The sequence below is a fragment of the Neopelma chrysocephalum genome, unplaced genomic scaffold, assembly GCF_003984885.1.
Source record: "Neopelma chrysocephalum unplaced genomic scaffold, ASM398488v2 Primary Assembly neopelma1_85, whole genome shotgun sequence".
Taxonomy (NCBI): domain Eukaryota; kingdom Metazoa; phylum Chordata; class Aves; order Passeriformes; family Pipridae; genus Neopelma; species Neopelma chrysocephalum.
In genome coordinates, this window is record NW_020897747.1 from 2,720,599 (window position 1) to 2,744,694 (window position 24,096).

General features: G+C 34.8%; 1 protein-coding gene across 6 annotated transcripts in view; it reads right to left on the reverse strand.

The window, feature by feature from the left end:
• Nucleotides 1-24,096, reverse strand: part of ATRNL1 (attractin like 1) — a 531,556-nt gene that overhangs the window by 269,501 nt on the left and 237,959 nt on the right. For all 6 annotated transcript variants that reach the window (XM_027692113.1, XM_027692108.1, XM_027692107.1 and 3 more), the window contains 3 exons: nt 14,916-15,010; nt 14,197-14,275; nt 12,820-12,977 (listed from right to left, as the gene is read on the reverse strand). In XM_027692113.1, coding sequence (XP_027547914.1) covers nt 12,820-12,977; nt 14,197-14,275; nt 14,916-15,010 — 332 coding nt within the window. The remainder of the gene's footprint in view (nt 1-12,819; nt 12,978-14,196; nt 14,276-14,915; nt 15,011-24,096) is intronic.

Below are 24,096 nucleotides of genomic sequence, written 5' to 3' on the forward strand. Positions count from 1 at the left end.
TCAATATAGGAATGTATATATAAAATAATAATGCCAAAAGGGGGGGAGAGAGATTCAGATATTATATTCAGATATAACATTTAAGTAACATTTTATTAAGTAACATTTAAGTAACATTTTGTTCCTTATGAAGGCAGATATAAATATTTGGCTTAAAAGGCCTAACTGGAAAAACATCAAAAGAAACTGTCTTGTACTTATATTATACAAATTATTATTTAAAATAATGGTCTCAAATTTTAACTAGTTTCATTATTTTCAAAACCTTGGGGTTGGAGGGACTTTCAAGGAGAATGCAGTAAATTGCATTGAATTCTTCGTATTGATCTTAATGTTGTCTGTAAACTCATTGAACTCACATTTTACCACATAGTAGTAAGTCATTAACTTTGAGTGTCTTAAAGGGATGGCAAAAAAGGGATCTCACTGCTGTCTCCTACTACCTAATCAGTAGGTTGCAGAGAAAATGGAGTCAGAGTTTTCTCAGAGGCGCACAGAAAGAGGATTAGATACAATGAACATAAACTGCAACAGATACAAGGAAAGAAAAACTGACTAGAGAAGGATCTGATCAATCAGATCTTACTTTGAAGTTGGCCCTGATCTGAGCACGGAATTGGACTGGAGACCTTCAGAGGTTTGTCTCACACAAACTATTCTCTGTTTCCCAGACCCAGAACTTCTGACACTTCCATTAGAGATAACTAAGAGAAAAACTTCATTATCAGTGAAAATTAGTCATTTTGTAAATCTCTTATACGTACACAGCAGAGAATTTCTCAGACACTACCACTGAGAATAAAGCAAAACTAAAATTACCTTAAATGAAAACAATTCAAAGCCTGCACAAAGATGGTATTAGGAGACAAAGGAGTAATGATGATTCCATACACATACAAACAGCTTTTATTTCACTCATTTGAGAATATCTGACAGCTTGAATGGTTTTTCACTACCTGGCCTGGTAGTTAATACGGCAATTTTAACAAGACTGCAATCTGTAACAATGTCAGTCTTGTGTATTTTTCTTGTCACTGTAAGGAATAATAATAAAAGGAAAAGACAAGAAAGTAAAATGAGGACATCATGAAACAAAAAGAAAAGAGGAAGGAAAGAAAGGCACAAGATTCATCTTCCCCCAGTTTTGTGTAAGGTATATTAATCAAGGGCTAACAATGAAAGATTGGAACAATGAATAAACTTCAAGTAAGATAAACAATAATGTTGGACTAGAATAGAAAAATCTGTAGACCATGTTGGTCTAAAAATTCATCTTATAAGCTTTAAGAATATGTCTGTTCAAAACAAATATTCTACAACCAGCAGTTCTTACACATTTTCACAGATCACTACGCTCCAATCCACGTCTAGATCTCCTAACCTATTCCCAACAACATACATTCCCAAGAACTTACATTGTTTCCGGATATTTTCCTGTTTCTACATGCAAAGAAATTGTATTAGTCCTTCTGGCAAAACGCTCACTTTGATAAACTAGAATAAAAATTCAACATGGCACATATTAAATTTTTTACTAATGCAAAATGTAATTGCGAATAGAGATTTGCATTTGTACAAATGTGTTTCTAATGCAAGGCACAGCAAGATTCTTGGATCTTAGTTTTCTAGTGTTATTTAAAACTTTTGTCAATAACTGGCAAGAAAATAATATCATTATTAATATTTTTTTATTTGTCATGCTGAGGTAAAAAAGTGAAAATAATAGTCACTCACCAAGTGCATGGGAGGATAATGGGAAGGTAAGAGAAGTAAAAACTGCATTTGATAGAATAAATGTGGAATCAAAGAACAAAGATCATTCTCAAGGATGCTATTCTGGACTTAGTGACACTGAAAAACATTTGGGTTATGGTAGATAGTCATTACATTCCCAATGCTGTGATGAAAGAGCTATTTTCCTCCCGGATGTATAGAGGAAAATACTGAATGTTGCAAAAAGTATGGACTGGAGTCAGAAGAATAAAGAGCAGAAAAGATGGAGCTAAGGTTGCTCCGGTTCCTTAGGCAGCACAGCGTGCCCGTGCTGCTGAAAAGCACCCTTCTTCTGCTCCCTCAAGTACATCATTATATCTGTATCCAAAACAGATGCAATCACACTCATAAAAGTATGCCAGTTCTGGCTTCCACAATTCCCAAGGGATACTGAAATATTGAAGGGTTCAGAGAAAGTAAGTCTGAAGAAAAGCTAAAGAAAAGGTGACAGAGAACATGCTATTTACAACAACATCACATCCTTTATAGGAGGAAGATCTTCTTTCTAGAATAAAATTATATTTAAAGACTACCCCATGGAAAGCTACAGTTACCATGAATCAAATGTTTTTAAACAGTGGCAACAATTGACAGAACCATTTAGTAGCAGTCAGGTGCACATCCCATTTTTAGAAATATTTAAGCCAAGAGTGGATTTTTTTTAATATATGGTCTAGTTCAAACAGCAATTAATTTGTGAAAGCCTATGCTTTAGTTTATGTCTCATGTCAGATTATATGACCAAAGCAGCCCCTTCTGGATTTATCATCTATGAGATATAACACCTAGGCAGCAATGAAATCAAGTGCTTACATGAAAAAGTAATGACAAGTAACTAATGTACTTAAAGTCAGATTTTAAAAAAAGCAGATGACCTGCAAGCTTTCCACCCTCTTCCTTAATACGCTTATCTGGTTATCTATGTCTGATAATTGTTTGTACTGTCTCCCGGAAGGCACAGAATATGTTGGTCTAATATAGACTAAGCAGTTTATGGGTTTTCTTTTGGTTTCTTTAAAATACATTCAATTAGCTTTTTGATAATAAAGAATTAAAGAGATTTTTAAAATGACATCATTATCACAATTTAAAGGTCCTAAAAGCATTTCAAAATAAAACCCAACAATCTGTATTTCATAATAAATACAAACAGAATCATGTCCCTAACATTGTTTTCCACAGCCCAAAGAAGTGAGTACTCACACCATAATCCAACAAAGAGCACAGCAGCTCCCCACTATCTGCCCAACTAACATTTGAGTTTGCAGGTCTGAGTTTGTCTTCTTGCTAAACAAAGAGCTTGTGATTCTACTCCACTTTGTACCATTCCTTCTGTGTTTCTCAGGAAAGGCATTTGTGGACTTTTGACTTCCCTACATCTTCACACTGGTTAGCTCAGCTCAAACCATATATGCATTAGTTAATCCACGAAGAACCACAGAATGGCTTTGGATTTTTAAATCCTGGAGTCTCACTGAATAACATAATACTTTCATTTTGTTATTTCATCACAGAAATTAATACATCGATTGAATGGTTAAAAGATTAACCAAGCTTTTCAAAAAAAAGGTCTACATGAAATATCTTTTCCCATCAAAAATACCTCAAAGAGATCCTAAAGACCAACATATGGCAGCTATTTTTCATTCTCAAGGATTGTCTTCTAGTAGCAGATATTAACTCCTTGCATCTGTGAGTGCAGTAGCTCCTACAAATTAGAGTGCCATTAAAAATACTGGTTCACTAAAATAAAACAATCTTAAGCATGAATGTCTGCTTAATCTAAGGTAGAACTCTTCGCTCTAAGAATGCTGATGGCATCTTAGCTCACTCTTGAGAACATTCCTGCAGTTAAAGTAGTCTCAACTTTTGAAGCTTCAGTGCTTTTGGAAAGCTGGGATTTAGAGACCCCTGCAAACTAAGCTGTAAGAACCCCTACCAGTTTTTAGCTAGTTTGCCATGGCCTGAGCAATTAAGCTCTGAAGCTCTAAGGAAAACTCCAGAGCTCAATTTCCAGTCTATGCTGTCAAGGTTACCTTGTGCTAAAAACCACTTTTCCCAGTTTCACTGTCTCAGAGACAGCTCAGCATGACATACCTTGTTGGTTCAGTGCTCAGAGGTCAGATTTAGAGCCTTCTGTTCACAGCACAAGTGACCACATGCTGCTGTTGAAGCAGCATCAATCCCATGATGTACATGAGCTCTGGTTTGTGTTTTTAGACCAGGGATCCAGTTAGTCCAGGCACCTTGTAGCTCTGAGTGACAGTTCAGAGCAGCCTGATCAGCAAAACCATCTGTACCCAGGGGAGCTTAGGAAACCCAAAAGGTACTTTTCCTAACCCTGAAACTCTTGTCCATCTCAGGACCACAATCATGTTGGTGAGGCCAACAAGACTGTCACCCCTGCTCAGCAGATGTGGGGTTCTTGAGACGTCTACTTCACAAACACTGTGCAGTGGAATTTCTAACCTGATTTTGACCCACTGACATTTTGTTTACTAAGAAATGTTGAAAAACATGGATTTGGCAGAAATCCAAATTTAAACAAAAATATAAGAAACAGAAATCCTGCACGCTGTCCACATTTATCTACACATTCCTGATCAGAGAGGGCAACTAAGGTTTCTAGAACTGTCAGTCATGATAAATAGGTTGAAAATATCTATTCTCTACCACTAGCAGCTTCCTATTTCCATTCTGATTCCCTATGAGCCAAACATTTACTTTCAAATAATTCTGAAGCCACTGAGTATGACCTTTAAAGGCTTCTGCAGTTCAACAAGGCATAGATGTTTCCTTCAGGGAGAATCTTAATATTTGAAAGTTTTTTTTCTTGTTATTAAAAAATAGTTTCTATATCCCATCATAGGTTCCCTCTCAAATCCCAACAGGAATAACTGATTTATTTTCCTATGGCTAATCGTAAGTCCTGAATAAATATAAGCTACCTTTAAGCAATATTTTTTTATTTAATTCTAAATGTTCTAACTACATTTTACTTAATTAAGTATATAAGTAAAATGGAAATTACAAGAAAAATCTCAATATCTGCTTGCTAAACATCATAGAGATAATTTTTATTAGCAAATACCATATCTATATATCTCTATTGCGTTATATAGCTACCAGTAGATGGTGCCTTGGTCTGCCTGGAAAAAAAAGCCCCATACAACTGGCACATCAGTTATAGGAGTTCTTATCTCAGACATTCAAATTATACACCAATTAAAACTATGCATCACTGAGGACTAATTATCTCTTAATTAGGTATTTTGGTTCCCTTAAATCATCAGCTGAACTATTAACAGGGCTTCTGCTTTCTGAGGAATATATCAACTATGTTAAATATTTACAGATATTCTGGTGGCTCATATTAAACCTTTTCTAAGGTGATTGGAAAAAGAAACGTACCCGGAAGAATAATGAAATTAACATTTACATTTATTGGAGTGGTGTAGAAGTTGGCACAATATAGCTGGCCATCTTGTTCTGGTATATTTTAAGACAAATGCTAACTGTTCTACCATTATTTTTTAAAGTGAAAGAGGTATAATCTAATCATCAGAAAACACCTCCTCATTTTAGCAATACGTTAGGATTCATGAGAAGCATTTTGGAAAATGCTATATTGGATTTGGGCATATCAAGCTTTTTGGGAATATTATGATTTATTCTCCATACAACTGACCCTGCAACTACAAGGAAATAAATTATAGATATTATAGACAGTCCATTTTCCAAGACAAGAACCAGTAGGTTTCTGGTGTTACATTTGATTACCCCAGAAAGAAAAAAGGTAACCATAATTACTGTAACAGTCCACATTTGAGTAGTAATTTTCAACTACTTTATAAAATGCAATAATTATACATATAACAGGTATACCTGTAATAATGTAACTACGACAAGAATTTTTAACAATGGTATTTAACATGTTGAAGAGCAGAATGGAATTTAGTTTTAGAAACTAGCAATACAACAAATGACACTTTACTTTCAATGCTGCTGTCCTACTGATTTCAATTTTAAAATAATTTTTAATTTTTTCACTTAGAGCAGTTGTTTTTTTCCAGAAATAACTGTAGAGAAAAAAGTCTATTTAATATATTTTAATCGTATATAAGAATAATCCTAGGCATGATATAAATCTGAATCTCCAGACCATTCTTTTTTTGTTAAACAAAGTGCCATGACCAGAAAGGTGATTAGATAAGCCACTATGACAAAATATTGAAGCACAAATGTATTATCAGTAACCATGTGGTCTGTTTTTGAAATTTGTTTCTTTAGATCTACATTCTTCCATTTTACTGCTGTCAGCTAATTCACTGTATAATTTAATGCCTCTATTCAATGCATAAAACCTGAAAAACACTAAATACTAACATAACTTTCCTTCCAAAATCTCTTCCAAAGCACTGTAGGTTACGAAATCTGTTGCTATCTGAATTACCTCCTTCCTACATTCAGATATGAGACGGCATTTGCATTTCTCCAGTCTTGTGTTCCTACCCTCCTGCTTCTGCCCTGCAATTTCTCTTCCTTCAGAGTCTAACTTTGTTGAGGATAATTTTCATAGCAAGGTGGAGGATGAAAGAAAATGGTCTCAAGCTGCATCAGGGGATGTTCAGATCTGATATTAGGAAAAATATCTTCTCAGAAAGGGTTGTCAAGCACTGGAACAGGCTGCCCAGGGAAGTGGTGGGGTCACCATCCCTGGAGGTATTCAAAAGATGTGTGGATGTGGCACTTAGGGATGTGGTTTAGTGTTGGACTTGGCAGTGTTAAGGGTTGGATTCAATAATCTTAGAGACCTTTTCCAATCTAAATGATTCTATGTTTCTATGTTAATTATCATTAATATTATCAATCCTAACTTTTCATCAGTATCATCATCCCTACTAAAAACTGAAACTATGTATATATGTCCATTTTAGGCTATACCTCAGTCATCTATAAACGAAACCACCCTGTTGAATAGAGTTTGCCCTCTATTCCTGGTATTTTTCTGTTCCTAAAGAATTTCTTGCTCCTCACTGAATTGTCACTAAATGATAGTTCAATGGATTTCCTCATTCTTTGTTCATGGTATACTGCTTTCAAACCTTTTTTAAATAGGGATTTTATATTTACTGTAAGAAAACATCAAAGCTGTTTTGGAAGTTAATGTATCCACTTCATCATCAGTACCTGTTTAGTGTTTCAGGAATTATAGTGTCTTCACACATTGCTATATGCAGTTACTCAGCAGACTCTATGAAAGCCATTAAGGCACTTAGAAATTGAATTGTTCACCATAAATCATAGGGATTAAATTTAGGTATGCAATCACTGGTGGGAAGAGGTTCTGTACAAACACATCATGTAAAGAAATACATATTTTCCAAGAAAAGAGTCCAGAATCATGACCTTAGCAAAATTCAGAAAGGTCTTAAAAGCCAAAAAAATGCTCTGATCTTCATTTGTTAATTTAGTAATTAGGCTGTGCTACTGTTGTAAATTCTGATGGCAACGACTGACATGTTTTACTTCTTGGAGCTTTTACAACCTATAAGTCATTCATGAATGTTAAAAACTCAAATGAACTCCAAAACAAAACAAAAGAAGCTGAAATAAATTATGCTACACAGTATATTCTATTACAAGGGTAGATATGCTTCTTGATTTACATTACACTCCTCCTTCAGTTGCTACAGGCAGGCTATTAAGGGTGGAAAGAAAATCAATTCTGAAACAGGAGCCAGTAAACTGAAAGAACACTAGTTTCAGCTTAAAAAAAAAATCACTTGAAAATTTATATATGAAGTAGTTTTGATTATTTGTTGTGCTACATACAAGTACAATGTAAATCTTCACCATAATTCATTATTCTGTTCTGGTATAGAAACTAATACAGACTGCCAAAGACAGTTTTCATCAGAAACAACTGTGTAAAAAAGATAGGACTCAAAAATATGCTACTAAAACTTGCACTAGCCTTGTTTAAGAATATTACATTTCTTTTTCCAACACATTTGGGGATTCTCCATGTACAGTAACATTGTGTCTACCTTCACTGTTACAATAGTTGTTCTATGCTGTGGAAACATGTTAGATTAACTATGCTATGTTCAAAAATGTATATCAAGATTTATTTTTTTTTCATTAAATGCAAACCTAATTTTGCCAGGCAGTGCTTTGCTGCTGAGGTTGAACTTTATAATTTAAAATGACCCTTCCAATTAAAATTCAGACACTTGTGAATCTTCCATTTACACTTCAGGGAGGAAAGGAGATAACTAGTAGAAAAGTTGTTATTATTATCTCCAGATGCAGCTTTAAAACTGGTAGAAAATTTTGCTGCTTTACAAGTTTGACAGTTATAAAGAGATAGAGGTGCAGGAAAGCAGTTGATCCAGAAGCAGGATTGCTACTGCTGTCTTTAGGGACAGTGATCAGCCAAATAGCCAGGACAGCTTTTTAAAGATATTTACTTCTTCCAGATTCAGTCACTACTTCTCAGAATACGAGAGCAAATGAGGAAAAAAATAAAATACATCTGTTACCATCTTCAATGACAAAAATCCCTTGCCATAAAATTAGTTTCCTGAGACTGAAGAACACGTTGTGACTGCTGTTATTAATACTTACATAGCTGTCAGAAGCCCAAGCTTTATGACTGCTTACTACTTCAGGTAAGACTGACCATTATTGAGGTGCTGGCTACAGTCTGTTACTGCTTTTCAATAAATGTTACAGCCTTCAAATTCCATTAACAGTGGAATCTGAATTACATCTACTCTGAAAATAAAATAAAAATGAGCAGAAACAATTTATGTGGCTTTGTCACATATTCTGTTTAGAAATCTGGTAAGGCAACAGCATTTTCTCATGGAGTCTTCTTTAACTGACATATAAGACACGGTACACTTAAAGGGTTGGGACTGTGAAAGGCAGTAGAGATGGTAAGTCTGGATGATAAATCATGTCGTCTTACTTGGACACTTGAACCCTCTGTTAACAAAGATACTTTATACAGACTTCCTCTGAAAAGATGCATAAACTACTGGTGCTTATGAAAGCCTGGCCAGTTAAGCTTAAGGGTCTTTATCCATCCTTACTTTCCAGTCAATTCTGAATTACAGGAAATGGAGAAAAAGTGTAGTATAAACTGTTCCAGTAATTCAACAGAAAACATCCAACATTTGTGTGCCAATATATAACTACTACATACTTCTGAGAAAAAACTGGTACCTGCCCATATTACACCCAGGTCTATTTGTGGAAACAGCTCTAAGCTGAAGATGTCCTACATCGCCATCTTTCTAATGACCCCTCATTTCTTGAAGGAAAAAGATATTTTATAGCTAAATAAAATGCTTTTAGCATCAGGAAATTTAAATGCAGTGTTTTCCCTCCAGGGCTCCCTGCCTGAGCACCCAGTTGTGTGCCTGCAGCCACCACAGACACAAGGGTGTGGACTAATGGGAACCTAGAGCACATTTTTATAAAGAGAGAAGCAGTACATGTGAAACTGAGAATTTCTTACACAGTCTCTATGTTGAGCAAGTAATTCACTGCTATCCAGTGCTGAAGAACTTGTATTCTGAGGTGATTAGGATCACCAGTGACAACAATAAAATGGGTCACTGGGTTGTTGCTGGTGGAGTTATCACAGACCAGCACACCTTAAGGAACTATTTTTATTGACACAGTCATCCCATACACTTTTTTCAAAGCCAAGAAATTGTATTTCAAAAGAAGATATTTTGTTTTAGAATCACCAGGGATCAGCATTTTGGAAAAAAAATCCAAGCTTGCTGAATAGGTAACACACATAATAACACTATTTGAGGAAGCAACTGTGAGGCATTGATCCAAATAAACAATCACCTGCTGGGATTTATAGTTTTTTCTCATAGTCATGAAAATCTTGAATAGAAATCAATGCTAAAATAGAGATAATATAGGTGACTTTGACAGAAAATGAAACTAAATGTCTTGTATAATGAAGAGGGCTGCTCCTTCTCCTTTAGAAAATGAAATGGTAAGAGCAGTAACTCCAAAACTCAAACCTTCCCAATGGAAGACCCAAGTAATCTTAGCTCCAGTGCCAGCATAACAGGAGGCACAAAAGGAGAGTGGTGAAATGCATATCAATAAGACAACTTCAAATACCAGTTACAAAGGAAGTAAGGTCACTACTTCTGCTTCCTTAGGAACTCATTCTTTATATAATGTATTCTCAACAAGTTGTGATGAATAATGGAAATATAGAAGACTAGTACTCAGACTGTATTTGAAAAATGTTAGATGTGCTGGAGGACTTAGTTCTCTACAAAAGTTTTGAGAAAAAGGCATGTGCCAAATTTCATGGTGCTAATCTTACTTATTCCAGTGAACAGAATACCTCTCAAGGAAACTACAGTAATTTCCTTTGCTCTAACAGGATTAAATACAACCTTCAGGACTGTGTTGATATAAAATACCACTACATTTATACCCAGTATGATATGACTCATGCATTGTGACCATTTTAGTGAAAAGAACTACAGCGCAAATAGTGCAGTGTCTAAGGCCTCTTACACATAGGCCAGCTTCTGTGGCATCCAAAACCCTGCAACAGAACACACAGTCAACTCTCTAATCACTAAGAAAAGGAAAAGTTGGCTAATTGAGGAAACTGCTTTCTAAACACTCATCTCTAACTCAGAGATGATCTAAAATAGTTCTCCATTACAATCCAGAACTCAAACCCATCAGCAGTATCTTGACTCTCAAAGAATCCTTTCATCAGTATAACAGTAAGATCATTTTTGTAAGTATTATCATCCTTTAAATGGACACTAAGAAAGTAATAGACTAACATCAACCACTTGAATATTTTGAAGGTGAAATCTGGTATGCTAAAAGACATTGATGTAGAAGAACATAAAAAAATAACCATGAGCCCATTTAGCACTGGCCTGGGAAACTTCAGCCTCTGGACTGTGATGGCTTCCCTCTCTTAACCCTAAGTCATAGGAAGATTCACATATTTTTAAAATTTCTGTTATGTGCAGAATCATAAAATTAACATAAAATGAAACTTGTTTTCTCTGAAAAGCTCCCTACTCCATTTATCACTAGAAGATGTTATCTACTGCTAGAGCACCAAACAAAAGAAATATATATATGGGCAATATGAACTTCAGATATTTCCTTGGAAAAGAACAAATCACAGCATAAAAAAGGTTGAGAGCTAAATAGTAATCTTGTCCATTTAGGAAGGTAAAAACAGAGGACAATATTAACATCCTAAAACAGTTTCCTCATTTGGACCTTAGCATTCCTTTTCTGCTGAATAAATTTGAGTGACTTAATTTCTAGATGGAAGAATCTTTTTATGAAAAGTTAGCAGGAGAGGAAAGGAATGCAATAGTCAAGCACCACCACCTCTGAGGCAGAACTGTCTAGACTGATGAATTTCAATGTGCTTCAAAAAGAAATACAAAAAAATCTGTGCAACCATGGCAGAACAGGGAAGGAGAAAAAAAGAAAAGAAAGGATGTAACCAATGATCAGGGATTCCCTTCATCATGCATTCATAAAGGTGTTATGCCGCAGTGGAAACAGCACTAGGAGCTGCAATCTGCCAACATCTGACAAAGAGCTGCACATCTTAGGAATGCACCACCTTACCAATGTTTGTCTTGCAGTGATGATACAGACACCTTCCAATGGTAAAGGTGAAAGGAGTGTGTAATGCGTTCACAGGTTAAATTGCTTCATGAGTTTGTTTAAGGAGGCTATTTGACCACTGAACTTGTTCTATCCTTAGAAAGTGGGACAGAGTGTAAAGAATACCCCTAATAGGAAGAGTAAAAGAGTTAACCTTCAGGGTTTTTTTGTATAAACTAGTATGTGCATCAATGTTAAAAAGCTGCACAAATTTGTCCTTCAACACTGTGTAACACATATTTACAGTGAACATTCATGTATGATTAAGAAAACTCTAGCTTTGCTTAACACAACAATAACATTTCTCTGACAATTTACTCAGAAGATGACTACTTTAACCCAATAGACTTTATCATATATATAAATAAATATAAATTTATATATACATATACACATCAATCAGGTTCCGTATTTTAGAAAAACATGGGGTGCTTTTTCCCACCAAAATGGAAATCTGTAGAATATTTATACTTCTGGTTAACTGGCAAGTATTTTGAGCTTGTTTCGGTTTCCTGAGCAGATCACTAGGACTTATGAAATTTTATTGTCATTTTAACAATTTAATTTTAAAGAATTAATTCTGTAAGGGAGTTATAGTCAAAAGCTCCTCATCCACATAACAAGCTCTTTCATTGATGGAGGGGATACAAATGCAGCTCTAGTAATGGCAAATATAAATATTGCTGTAACTTTAGAGGTCAGGGAGGAATCATGATTGCATTGATTTTTTTGACTCTACCACCGCACAGTATCTCAGTACTCCAGAAAATACTGAATGAAATTGATTCCAGTGAAGTCAAAGAAGAACATAAATTCTAATCCAATATACTTAGTCTTAACTGAAGTTTGCAATATTGCAATCTGATACAGTCATTCCACATTTAAAAAAAATCAGAGGCTAAGAAAGCTAATCATTACCAAAAGATTACATTCAAATATCTAGGTACATACATATTTCTATGTTATGCTTAAGTTATATTACAAATAAATGCATATGTTCAATAATTTTAACTTCAGATTTTAAAAGCAACAGCCTGAAATCTGATTCACCACTAAAAACAAAAGCATAGATTTATTTAATGGTTTGCGTTGAACAGACCTTAAAGACCTCCTAGTTTCCACACCACTGCCATGGGCCCAGCACCTTCCACTAGACCATGTTGCTCAAGGTCCCATCCAGCCTGGCTTTAAAATCATATTAATAATTGCCATTGAAATATAATTCTTATACACAGAAATAAAGCATGCAAATAATACTATTTGCACAATTTCTGTACGAGCGAAAGCATGAAATTCAATGTAAAACTAAAATAACATCATCTCTATAAGTACAAAAAAGCCACTAACCTGTATTTTGATTGGCCAGGAGAAATTGCTGACATAGACATAGAAGGTGATGTTTGGGTTGCTTCGAAAGTTAAATTTTTCACAGGAAAAGCTGTCTCTGTATTCCTTAATATTAGCCTTAGAAACAACAGGAATCTCTTCTCCAGATATTGTTCCAGCTTAAAAAAATATTTAAAAAAAACAGATGTAGATATATATCTACTTAAGACAAATCATCATTAGAGGTGCCAAAGTAAATTTGCACAAGAAACTTCAATTCTTAATTATTTTTGTTGTCTTCACTCTAAAACTTTAATATCCCCTTATTATAGTTTACATGGCACATTAGGCATATTCCATATACATACAGCGAATTCACAAAAATTGGTACTTTGGTTTCCAAAGATTATATATGAATCATAAAAGTGGCAGAAGTTACGTGAATTTTAGAAGAAAGTTGTTATGGTCAGCTGAACAGATAATAAGCTTTCCTCTATAATTTACTTTTTCTTACAGTAAAAACTCATAACTCATTAGAACCTGAAAGCAAATTTGTCTACATCTTACATGGTTGTTGTAGAGTTTTTAATTGTTCATGAAAGCGTTAATAACATAACCACTAATAAATATTTATCATGTTTTGCAACTACATGGGTGACTCTGCTAAATTATAATAAAGGAATAAATAGAATTTACTAACTAGGGTATGCTAAAATACTTCAGAATTTCATTGATGAAGAATTTCATGAGTTTAAGACAAACTCCGAACATTCTTTAACAAGATTTTTTTTTGGTATGATTTCATTTTAAGCATCATGCTTCTCCTTGGATGTGTTTTCAGAAAGTCAATAGAACCAGTTCAGAAAAACCATCTAAATAAAGCTTCTCTTCCCTCTTCTTAAAACAAAGAAGAGTAATGGGGTTCAAAGTTGGAAAAAAAATAGATAAGCAGCTTCTTTTATCAGCATACACAGAAGAACTTTATTGTTGGATATCAATGTTAAGGTTAATAATTAAATTTTTAGCTTGAACACTGAAACAAAGAAATAAAATCTCAGTCTCTGCAGTAGTTAAGGAAGCAATTTATCTTAATTAAAATCACAGCATTTCATAACACAGTCATTCTAAAAATTTAAATAGGCTACAAGCTTTTCCTACCAAAGCAATTTTAATTGAATAGGAGAGAAAGTCAACATATTAATGAAGCTTTATTCAGATTGCAAATTATCATCTGAGGTTTAAATAATATAATTAATAATGGGATAATGATAATGGCAAAAGAACACATTGGGTAAAGTTTTATTATCAAAATTAGCAACAGAGACAATCAGGTTAAAATAACTTAGAGGATCATGAAATCGTATGGGAAAAAGTCATCATACCAAAACTCACTCTCACCTGTAGAACCAATAGACCATGTAATATTGAGGTTGAAGTTGTTTGATGCATTAATTGATATGTCCAAATTTTTATTTGACTAAATTAAAAAAAAAGGAAAAGTTAACAAAACCTATCAGAATGCATTGCATGTAACTCTATGCACATGTAACTCTATTGCACATAACTGAATATACCTTTTAATTATCTTACGTTTTTAATTTTAAACATAAAAAGAAATGGTAATTGCCAAAGGCAATTCTCTCTTTTGCTTCGTAAGAACATGGAACAAGGAAACAAGGAAACTACACCACTTAGCTTTTTAGATTTTGCTCAAAATAACAAAATCATTTTCTTTATGAAATGAAAGAAAAAAAACAGATGGCAAACGTCTACATTTTAATCACATGACAACAATTATATTTCTCATTAAAAAAGATTTCTTAACTGAAAGTTATACCCCTTTATTTTATCTCAGGAAGATACTAAAACTTATTCATGGGAGCAACAGTAAAATAAATCAACTGATAATTTTTCAGAGTATTGATAGAGCAGAAGTACATCTACCACTTAGGAAGTTTTCTCAAGGCACGCATAAATAATTTTTCAGTTCTCAAAAAGATTCAAACTATTTCTAAAACTTTGTAGACATTTGGGAAACCTGTAATCAATGTCAAATACAAGGGAAATCTTAATCATGGCTCTTCAAAACTTGACTAAAGTTATTAACATTTTGTTACCTGTTCTGGATTTGCTATAAAGTTTATGGCAGTGTGATGACGGTCATCCTCTTGTAATAAGCTGAAGGTAAACTGGTAGTCAATCAAAAGGCTGTCTGTGGGGAAAAAAAAATTAAAAATAATAAAGAGTATACATATTATTATATATTATGCAAGCACATAAAATTTACCATTCATATTTATTTTAAAATTCATGGAGTAATCTACAAGTCAGAACTACTCACACACATTTCACTGTTTAAGTATTTGCACAATATTGTCTTGAAGCAATCAAAAAATAAAATTAAGTGAAGCAGTATCCAAAAAAATAAAATCAAGAAAAAATAACTAAATAACTAAATTACACATAACTTGAAATAGCCATTCATTGTGATTATTCCAAAATACAGTATCAAGTGTTGCTAGAGTGTTATTAGTTCCTTAATTTTATTCTGAAATAATTATTCAAATATTGTGTTCAAAATGCATTTAAATATTTATTTCTTTATTATAGTCATGTGCTTTACTGTGTTATATAAATAGTTTACACAGCTCCATCAGTATAACACAACTTTAGATTCACTAGTTTTAAAAATTTGGAGGGAAAAAGTTGCATCTACACTAAAGTTATATAGTATGAAGGCATGATATTATAGTAAATAAGATCACTAATAATTAAATGGCACAACGGAACTTTTGTAAGAAAATTATGTGATCATCAAGTGTTTCCTTTCTAAATGTCCAGAATTTTAAAAGATTTTGTAATTGGCAAGTGATATAAATGTTTCCTCCAAGAGAAACAAGTGGCTGTTCAGTATTCCTCAAAAAGATTATATTTCACTCCCAACTGGCATTTGTTCTACACATTTTTCTTTCAACCTGTGAATGGAACAAAGCCTGCCAGGCAGCTCCATGCATTCTGTTTCTATCACCGCACACTAACAACACCCTAGAGCTGCATAGGTGCAGATGAGAGAAACAGTCATCTTCAGATGGTCCAAATCATGCTCCTTCCTGAAAGGAGCAAAAAACATTGGGACAAGTCAAAAGACGTGAGTTTTGAGTTATCCTGTTGCGTTCCTGAAGCTGGAGGAACAAGATTAACCCTTACTTGGGTCATAGCTCAAGGAATGACTGAAAAGGGACTTTTCTGCAGGGGGAAGGGGTAGAAGCAGACTCTTCAGGATGAATCGGGTTTCCAGCACCTTCATAATGTAAGAAAAAACACAGTCACAAGAAATGCTGCAATTCATAGAGGGAGCCATGTAGAATCCCAGTAACAAATGTTCAGTGCAGTCAGACAGTTGGGAATCAGCAGAACCCCCAGAGATGCAAATTGTATTAACAGATAAATGGTTCTTGTTCAACAGTTGTGAAGCAGAGGTGGGTGTGGTGGATGGATCTTGAATGCTCTGTTACACGGGCAGATATCTTCAGCTCCAACAGAATAAATCTTCTAAATCTTTGACCATTACAGTTCTACAGGGATCAAAAGATTATTTTTAACCTCTGTCACAGGAAATAAGGAGGTGAATTGTAAGTGTACGTGATTAGATTATTATTTTATACATGTTAAAATATGGTTAAAGTGTGGCAATTCATCTTTGATGCTACATCCTAGTGTATCATTTTGAAGTTCTGTTTTGATCCCTGTCTTGATGGCATTCTGCTAGTCACCACCACCACACAAGCAGTACGTTAGAAAGAAAAACTATGTGATCATAAAAACAAAATCAGTAACTACAAAGAGAGTGAAAGATTAAGCCAAAGCAGAAAAAAGCTGTGTCAGCCTTTTGCTGGACTCAATAGTTTCCTTACTGCTGACAATCACCTTTCCTGCAGCAACACATCATCTGAAAAAAATACACTCTTGTATCTCATGGGAAGGCTGACACAGAAAGAGAAAAAACCTTTTGGTCAATGAAGCACAAATATAGTCCATGCTATTGTCTTGATAGTTAAAGAAAATGGGTTTGGTTTGGTTTGGGTTTTTTTGTTTTGTTTTGTGTGGAAGGAAAAGTAGAAAATAAAGGTTCATAGAATCATAAAATATCCTAAGTTGGAAGGGACCCACAAATGAGTTACATGAAAGGAATTACCATGACCTTCAAAGGTGAAAAGTTATGCAAATCTAGCTACGGAAATCAAATTAATAAGTCTCATTGACTCTATTGTGCCATATCTACATGTTTAACAGCAAGATTACTATTGCACCAGAACATATTTGAAGGTAACAGGACAGGAAAAGATGGCAAGTAGAAATTGACCCCTATTAAATGGATTAATAATCCTTTAATAATCACGAGTAGCAAGGCCAAAAGGCTGGGGATAATGTACAGATATACTAAATCTACTGATGCCACCAGCTTGGGAGACTGGCAAAATACAGATGACTACTTTAGCATGATTCTTTGCAGATTTTTTGTAAAGGTATGGTGGACCAGCACCATAGAATGCACTCCTACAGAAATTCTGGCTACAGCAAGGGCTACAAGATGCAAGAAGCAGCATAGACAAGCCTACTGGACAAGGTATCAACGATTTTCTCAAAAGACATGGCAAATTACCACTTAAATATGCTAAAGTCTTCTAAGCCCAGATTGTGTCCTCTCAAAGATGCAGAGTATCAGTCAAAAACCCAGCAGATGCACATAGTTAAGGTCCCATCAAAAACCAAAATCGGGAATAGACACAGGACTCTTGTCTCCTAGTAATATGAATGAACAGCCCTTTTGCATACAAGTTTAAAAAGACTCGGTCATTTACTTTTAAAACATTAGGAATCTTTTTTTCCTAGGTTTTGTTATTGTTTGTTCTTGTTATTTTAAATTTATGTTTTACTTGATAAAAGCCAAGAAAATATGAACTTATTTTTCAAGGAATGCAGGAAAAGTCCTTACATTGATAAAAGATGTCAAACTACACAGTCTCTCATAAATTTACTATCTGTAACAAATAAGCCAAATACTTACACTTTTTTTTTACTGCATTTTTACCTACTGTACACTTGAAACAGTAAATTGTGAAAAACAGTAAGAGCTAGTTACGTATAGAGCCTTTTATACCCACGATATCCCAACTTACACCAAGCCAGCCCTAAAAACTGGAAAGAGATCATCACTAAACTATTCAGGAGCACTAACAAACACAAATTATGGCCTTTAATTGCACAGAGACCTGCCATAGGACAACCTATTAAATCTCTGCATTGGCCACAGACTGGATGCTGCAAAGCAGAAACACTTATCTCTTCACAGACAATTCTAATTCAGGGAAGACACCTGAAGTGTGTATGACTTGAATGAAGCAGACAGCACTGCCTCAATGCACTTATGTGATTCAACAGTGCAAATTAAGTCAGGTGCAAATGAAAGAACTGACACTGAGCAAGCATTCCTTCCCATTTTTCTGAGGACTGCAAAAGTATGCTGAAGAACTTTCATAGCTTGGAGAAAATGTTCACTTTCATACACAGGATATGTTCTGGTTGGCCAAAACTTTAAGAAATATTTGTCTGAACCTATTCTTAACTTTAAGTTCTCAAATTTCTGGAAGTCTCTAAAGTTAGATTTTATTAGAATACAAATTAGTAGAACTAATTAAAGGGGAAATGCAAAGTGAGAGTAGAAATGAAAAGGGATCATAAAGAAGACTGTCCTCTATCCATTGCATCCTGCTGCTGCCTGTCTCACTATCCTGTCTCACTCTGCCCATCTGTTTCATTCTATATCTTAGGAGACTCTTCCCCCACATGTATTCAGCAGCTCTCAGGGAAATATCACCTCCCTCTCCTCCAGAAGGCTTCACCTTCCACAGACTGCAGCAGGCAGAACAGCTTTCCTTCCCACTGCCAAACATCAGTGTCCCTGCAGCAGAGCCTTCTCTCAGTATTGTAGGCTGCCTTCTTTTTGTTAATATTAAACCCAACTCCTCCTACTTTTGCCTGGCAGGGTGTGTGCCCCATCACCTTAGTGTAGGCAAGGGAGAAGCAGCAGGGAAAAGAGATTCAATTGACACACAGAGAGAAAGAGACTCTTGGAAGTCAAATTACAGCACAGAGAGGGGGGAGTCTTACTGTTTAATTTCTGTTTCCAGGCATGTTGTTTCATTTTGTCTAAGAAATCATTGAATAAAGTACAAAAAGAATATCAGGAGATAAGATCACAATACCATCCTGACATCATCAATGGTCAAACATAACAAGGACTTAGGGTTATTGATTTTTTTCACATCTCTATTTTGATTTCTTAAAAACCCTTCACTGGTTTCACAGTCAAAAAGAGTCATTAAAATCAATTCAAAACACCAGTAATGAGCGCATGTGAGAACATAACAATAATTAGGTGAAGAAAGATGATTAATTAAAAGAAGAAAAATTTCCAAGCAATCCTTTAACCCTAGTATTGCTGTTAATTTTCAAGAAACCACTCTGCTTCTTTAACGAAGGTCCATGACTTTTGATATGGTTAAGATGGTTTAGTATGGAAGTTTTATACTCACATTCAGCAAGGATCAGACCAATTCCCACACTCAAACTTTTGTATTGGAAGAAAACTGCGATTTTAAAAATGTCAGAATATTCCCAAAAGAATAAAGGGCAGACAGGAGCACTTCAGTATTTCTGAGTGCCACTAGAACTCTGTGAGAATATATAATTACACTGATAATTTAAAAAAAAAATTAAATTGAATATGCTTAGTATAAATTTGTAATAAAGTTATATATGAAAAGGTATGTTACAAAGGAGTATTAAGACTGTAAAATGAACCACTACAATCAAGGGTGCCTTGAATTATTTTTGGGTGAGTGCTCACCTAATGGGCAGCTATTCAACATTTTGTTCTATGTTCAGTACCCAGTGTTGGGTCCATGCCTCATTTACTACATGCTACACAAGCCCTTTTCCAAAGATGGAATTAATTTCTAATGTGGCTTTTCTTTCATCACTATCATTTTCTAAGTTCTTCAGAAAAGTTAATGAATTTGTTACAACATTACTGTAGATGAGAAGGCATTATTAGTATCATTTTACAGGACAGAAAATGAAACAAAGAGACCAAGGACAGAACCATCCATTAAACATAAGCAGCCAATTTGAAATACTTGGAGTTTTATTTTTCTTACTATTTTGAATTATATAATGCTACATATGAACATTGTTATTTTACAGTTCCTTCCATCATTCATTGAGACCCCTGGTGGCCTAGTGGTTAGCGTGCAGGACTTTCACTGCTGTGACCACGGGTTCAAATCCCGGTCTCCTGGCCTGATGGAGGTCGTTAGCCCTGTGTGGCCATCCATCTATGAGAAGGACACTCTAAACAAACCTACGTCCTGAGGACCTCACTGCCATTGTCCAAGCTTGCTTGGCCCCGGCAGATGAACCTTAGGATTAAAGGGTGGGCTCAGTTCAGTGCAGGCTGTGTCTCACCTAAAAAAATCCATTGCGCAGGCTGGAAAGGTAAAAGACCTTTCCCCAAATCTTCGTTCGCGAAGATGGGCCATCATTCATTGTAATTCTTTCCACAACAAAACAGGAAAGGAACATACATTCATCTTTCCATTACATTATTCCTGATTCATTTCCTAAAAAATTCATTCAGGGTATTGTAGACGAAAAGTTCCTTGGGAACTAGTATTCAACCATGCTATTAAAAGCTGCACAATCATTCCATATAAAGAAGCAAATAAAAAATTATTGCGACAGCAACCTTAATTCTTCCACTTTCCTGCACTCACTGCCTATATAGCATATTTCAATAAAGGGGGTTTATTAAGTAATTTAAGAATCAGGCTGGAGTAAATTCTAGAGAATCATTTTACTTCTGAGCTAGCTTTTGCCTTTGACCAAATCATTCCAAGAAAGCATCCCAGTTCACAGCATCTCTCAGCAAGAGGGAAGAACGATCCTGGGTTCCCAGGAATGGAGCAAGCACATACATAATTGGGCACAGTTATGGCTTTTCTAGCTTTGGTCACTGGCCATTCTCCCATGGCTCCTGTCATGTAGTTTCTTAAAACACATTTCTAAAACTGAACAAAATGGGAAAAGACTTTCATACGTACATAAAATTTCTGAGAACTATATCTATTCATTTTAGTTCCAAATTTAAAGTTCAGCAAAAATTCTTAGTCAAAAGTACTGCAATGTATGCCAGCCAGACATACAAACAGAGCATGAAACCGGACCCACCCACAACATAGTCTCAATCCCAGCTACAATCTAATATTCATATTTTATAAATGTTAGGTGAGGATCACATGGTCTTTACCCAATCTGTGACTACAGTGGGATTTTTCACTTTTTTTTTTTTCTGATAACTAATAAGGTCTATTTTGTGAATAGAAACCTCAAAATCTAGTGCTGTTCTATTTTTACTTCTTGAAATCACTTAAAGTTGTAAAAACCTCCCTCATGATTGCAACTTCAGATTCATCACAGTCAGTCTTCCCACAGTTTTCTATTTAAGGATCTGTCTATTCATGCTGATTCTAAAACTCATACTCTCACCTCTTCACTGCACAGGCAGTTTGTCTCTCTCCTACTCTTTCTGGTGATTGTTCTGTATATGCAGCAAGAGCTTGTTGAGAGCAGAACTATTCATATTCCTCTCTATCAGAACAAATGCTGCTTTTGAAACCAAGCTCCATTATCAAATGCTATAAGTCATATTCATTTGTGACCAAAAGAAATTCTGCTTGTATTACACCAAAGTCAGAGGGTTACCATCAGACCTATTTTGAGTCAGCATAATTATTTTGAACTTTCAGAGCAGTTGCCTGATTCATTTCTCTGTCTTCTGTATCCACTGCCTCATTTCCATTGTTATATTGAATATGTTGGTGTCGACATTACTTGTTCATTGTGATAAAACAAAAAGTCATTTACTATGAAGTCTTTACTAAAAACTTTCATTTTTCTAAATGTAATCAGAGCTCAATGAGCTTCAAAATACCCCAGTACTTACTATTTATATGCCTTTTTTCCATTTAAAGAAAGAGCACGTGAGAATGAATTTCACTTAAGTTCAAAATCTTTAAAAACATAAGCAACAGCAATTCATTGCTTCTTTTACTGCACTCTAGAAAAATGTACTAGGCTAAAAAGCCCACAGAAAGACAAAGGGATTAGTGTCATAATCAGCAAACTGGGTAACTAAATTTTATTTTAAACAGAAATCTTTTATCTTATGAAATTTTCAGCTGCTATTTAGAAAAGTCTAATAAGTTGTCAGTTTTGATCCCAAGCGAGGGCCAGTTACAGAAAAACATGACCTGTATCAGAATTTTATTCAGCTAAATTTTGCTAACTGTCTATTTTTACTCTATATTGACTAAAATTTTCAGAAGATGAGTGACATCTAAGACAGGTATGCACTGTGTTCAGAAGAGTAACTCTTGGTTCTCTTTACTGAATATAGAAAGTTAATTAAGTTTAGACATGTAAGTGTTGAAAAGCTAGTTAGATGAGATGCATCTCACCACAACTGTCACAGAAGCAGATATGTAGGTATGAAAATGTTATGATAATCAAGGGTAGACTAGTTGCTGCGATCTAAAAAGTGAGGTACATATATAATAACCTGAGGTGTTTTAAGCATACAGTCTCAAGATGATGTTCCTAAAGTTTTTAAACCACAGACCACAGTCAGATCTCTTTTTTTTTCCCCCTAGATATTACATCAAACTCTTAACTGAAAACACTGGAACAACTGATGGGGTTTCTTTGAACAGCTACAGCCCCTTTTCAAGCTCTGCTCCAGATCCTGGTCTGTAAACAAAGTCTGGAAAACAGTGACTGGAATATTATGAGCAAAATACTTGTATAAGAAGCAACCAAAGCAAAGTGAGTGCACCAGCTGGCAGGTGCAAGTTTAGAAAAAGTCGAGATGTCTCCAGTGATGCAGCATTTCAAAACTCATGGCACAGCCACTATTATTCATCAAAAGTATAAGTGCTATTACTTGATAGTAAGGAATGCTCAGTAAAGGTACTTCTGTCACAAGGGACAGTCTGTAATACCTTAACTCTTGTAATATTCTTGAAGTGTTAGAAAAGTGGGAGAAAAATGCAAACAAAACAAAACCAAGAAAAACAAATCTCATTAAAATTATTATGGAAGAAATTCAGATTTCTCCAGAGTGATCTAAATGCGTCACCACCTTTATAACACTCATTAATATTACAACTCTAACATGCAATATCATTTTTCAGTATACTAGCATCAATATTCACTAACCTGATTCTAATTTTTTTCTTTAGTTATATAGTCTATACACACTGAAGAGATCTCTGATCTCCTTGTTCTGACAACAGAAGTGGCACATCTAAGAAACAACAACATTAAATTATTGTCTGAGTTCATGTATTATTGCCAAAAAGAGATGTTTCTTGTCATATAGTAAATGAAAGCAGTCAGATCTTCATGTTATTTTAAATCTTGCTCTTATAATGCTCAGTTTACTGTATAATCCCTAAAAAATGTACTTCATTCTCTTTTATAAATAACTTTATTAAAAAATTTCATTTATACATGGATCAATGCCCTTAATATGGGCATGGTAAAAGTATAAATACCACATATTTGCTATAAATTCAGAATAGCCAGAACTAAGTCACACAATAACTTCTATGTCGATTATTAGCAGAGCTTTTATTCTGGTGCTCAAATAACTGAACACAGATCTCCACAATTAAATAAACAACTTCTGGCTAATCAGGCCTTAAAAGGAGATAGAACATTCACTTTGTAAATTGACTATAAATATACACAGATAAGGTGCTCCTGTAATATTTCAACATTTTCAAAATTCTCTTCCTCCCTTTTTCTTATTATTTAGCTGAACTTTGCTTAAGAGACCTTAAATCTGCAGCCCAAATGTCAGAACATACCTCATGTTGCTTGACTCCATGTGGCCTGTACGAACCACACAATATAACTTGAAGTTGAGATGTTTCAACTTTGCTGATATTTTTTGCTATTTCTTAAACCACATTAACACGTTAGTTCTGAGAACTAAAATCTCTTATAGCAAATAAATCCAGAACCCTCTGAGGAGAATTGCACTTCATACTGGACAGAAATAATGTCGTATACTTCACTGAGCAGTATCCTCCACTTTAAAGTTGCAAATTGCAACTGGTACTTGTACTGTAAAAAATATAACATGCTAAATCTCTGTACAATAGAAACACCTTTGCA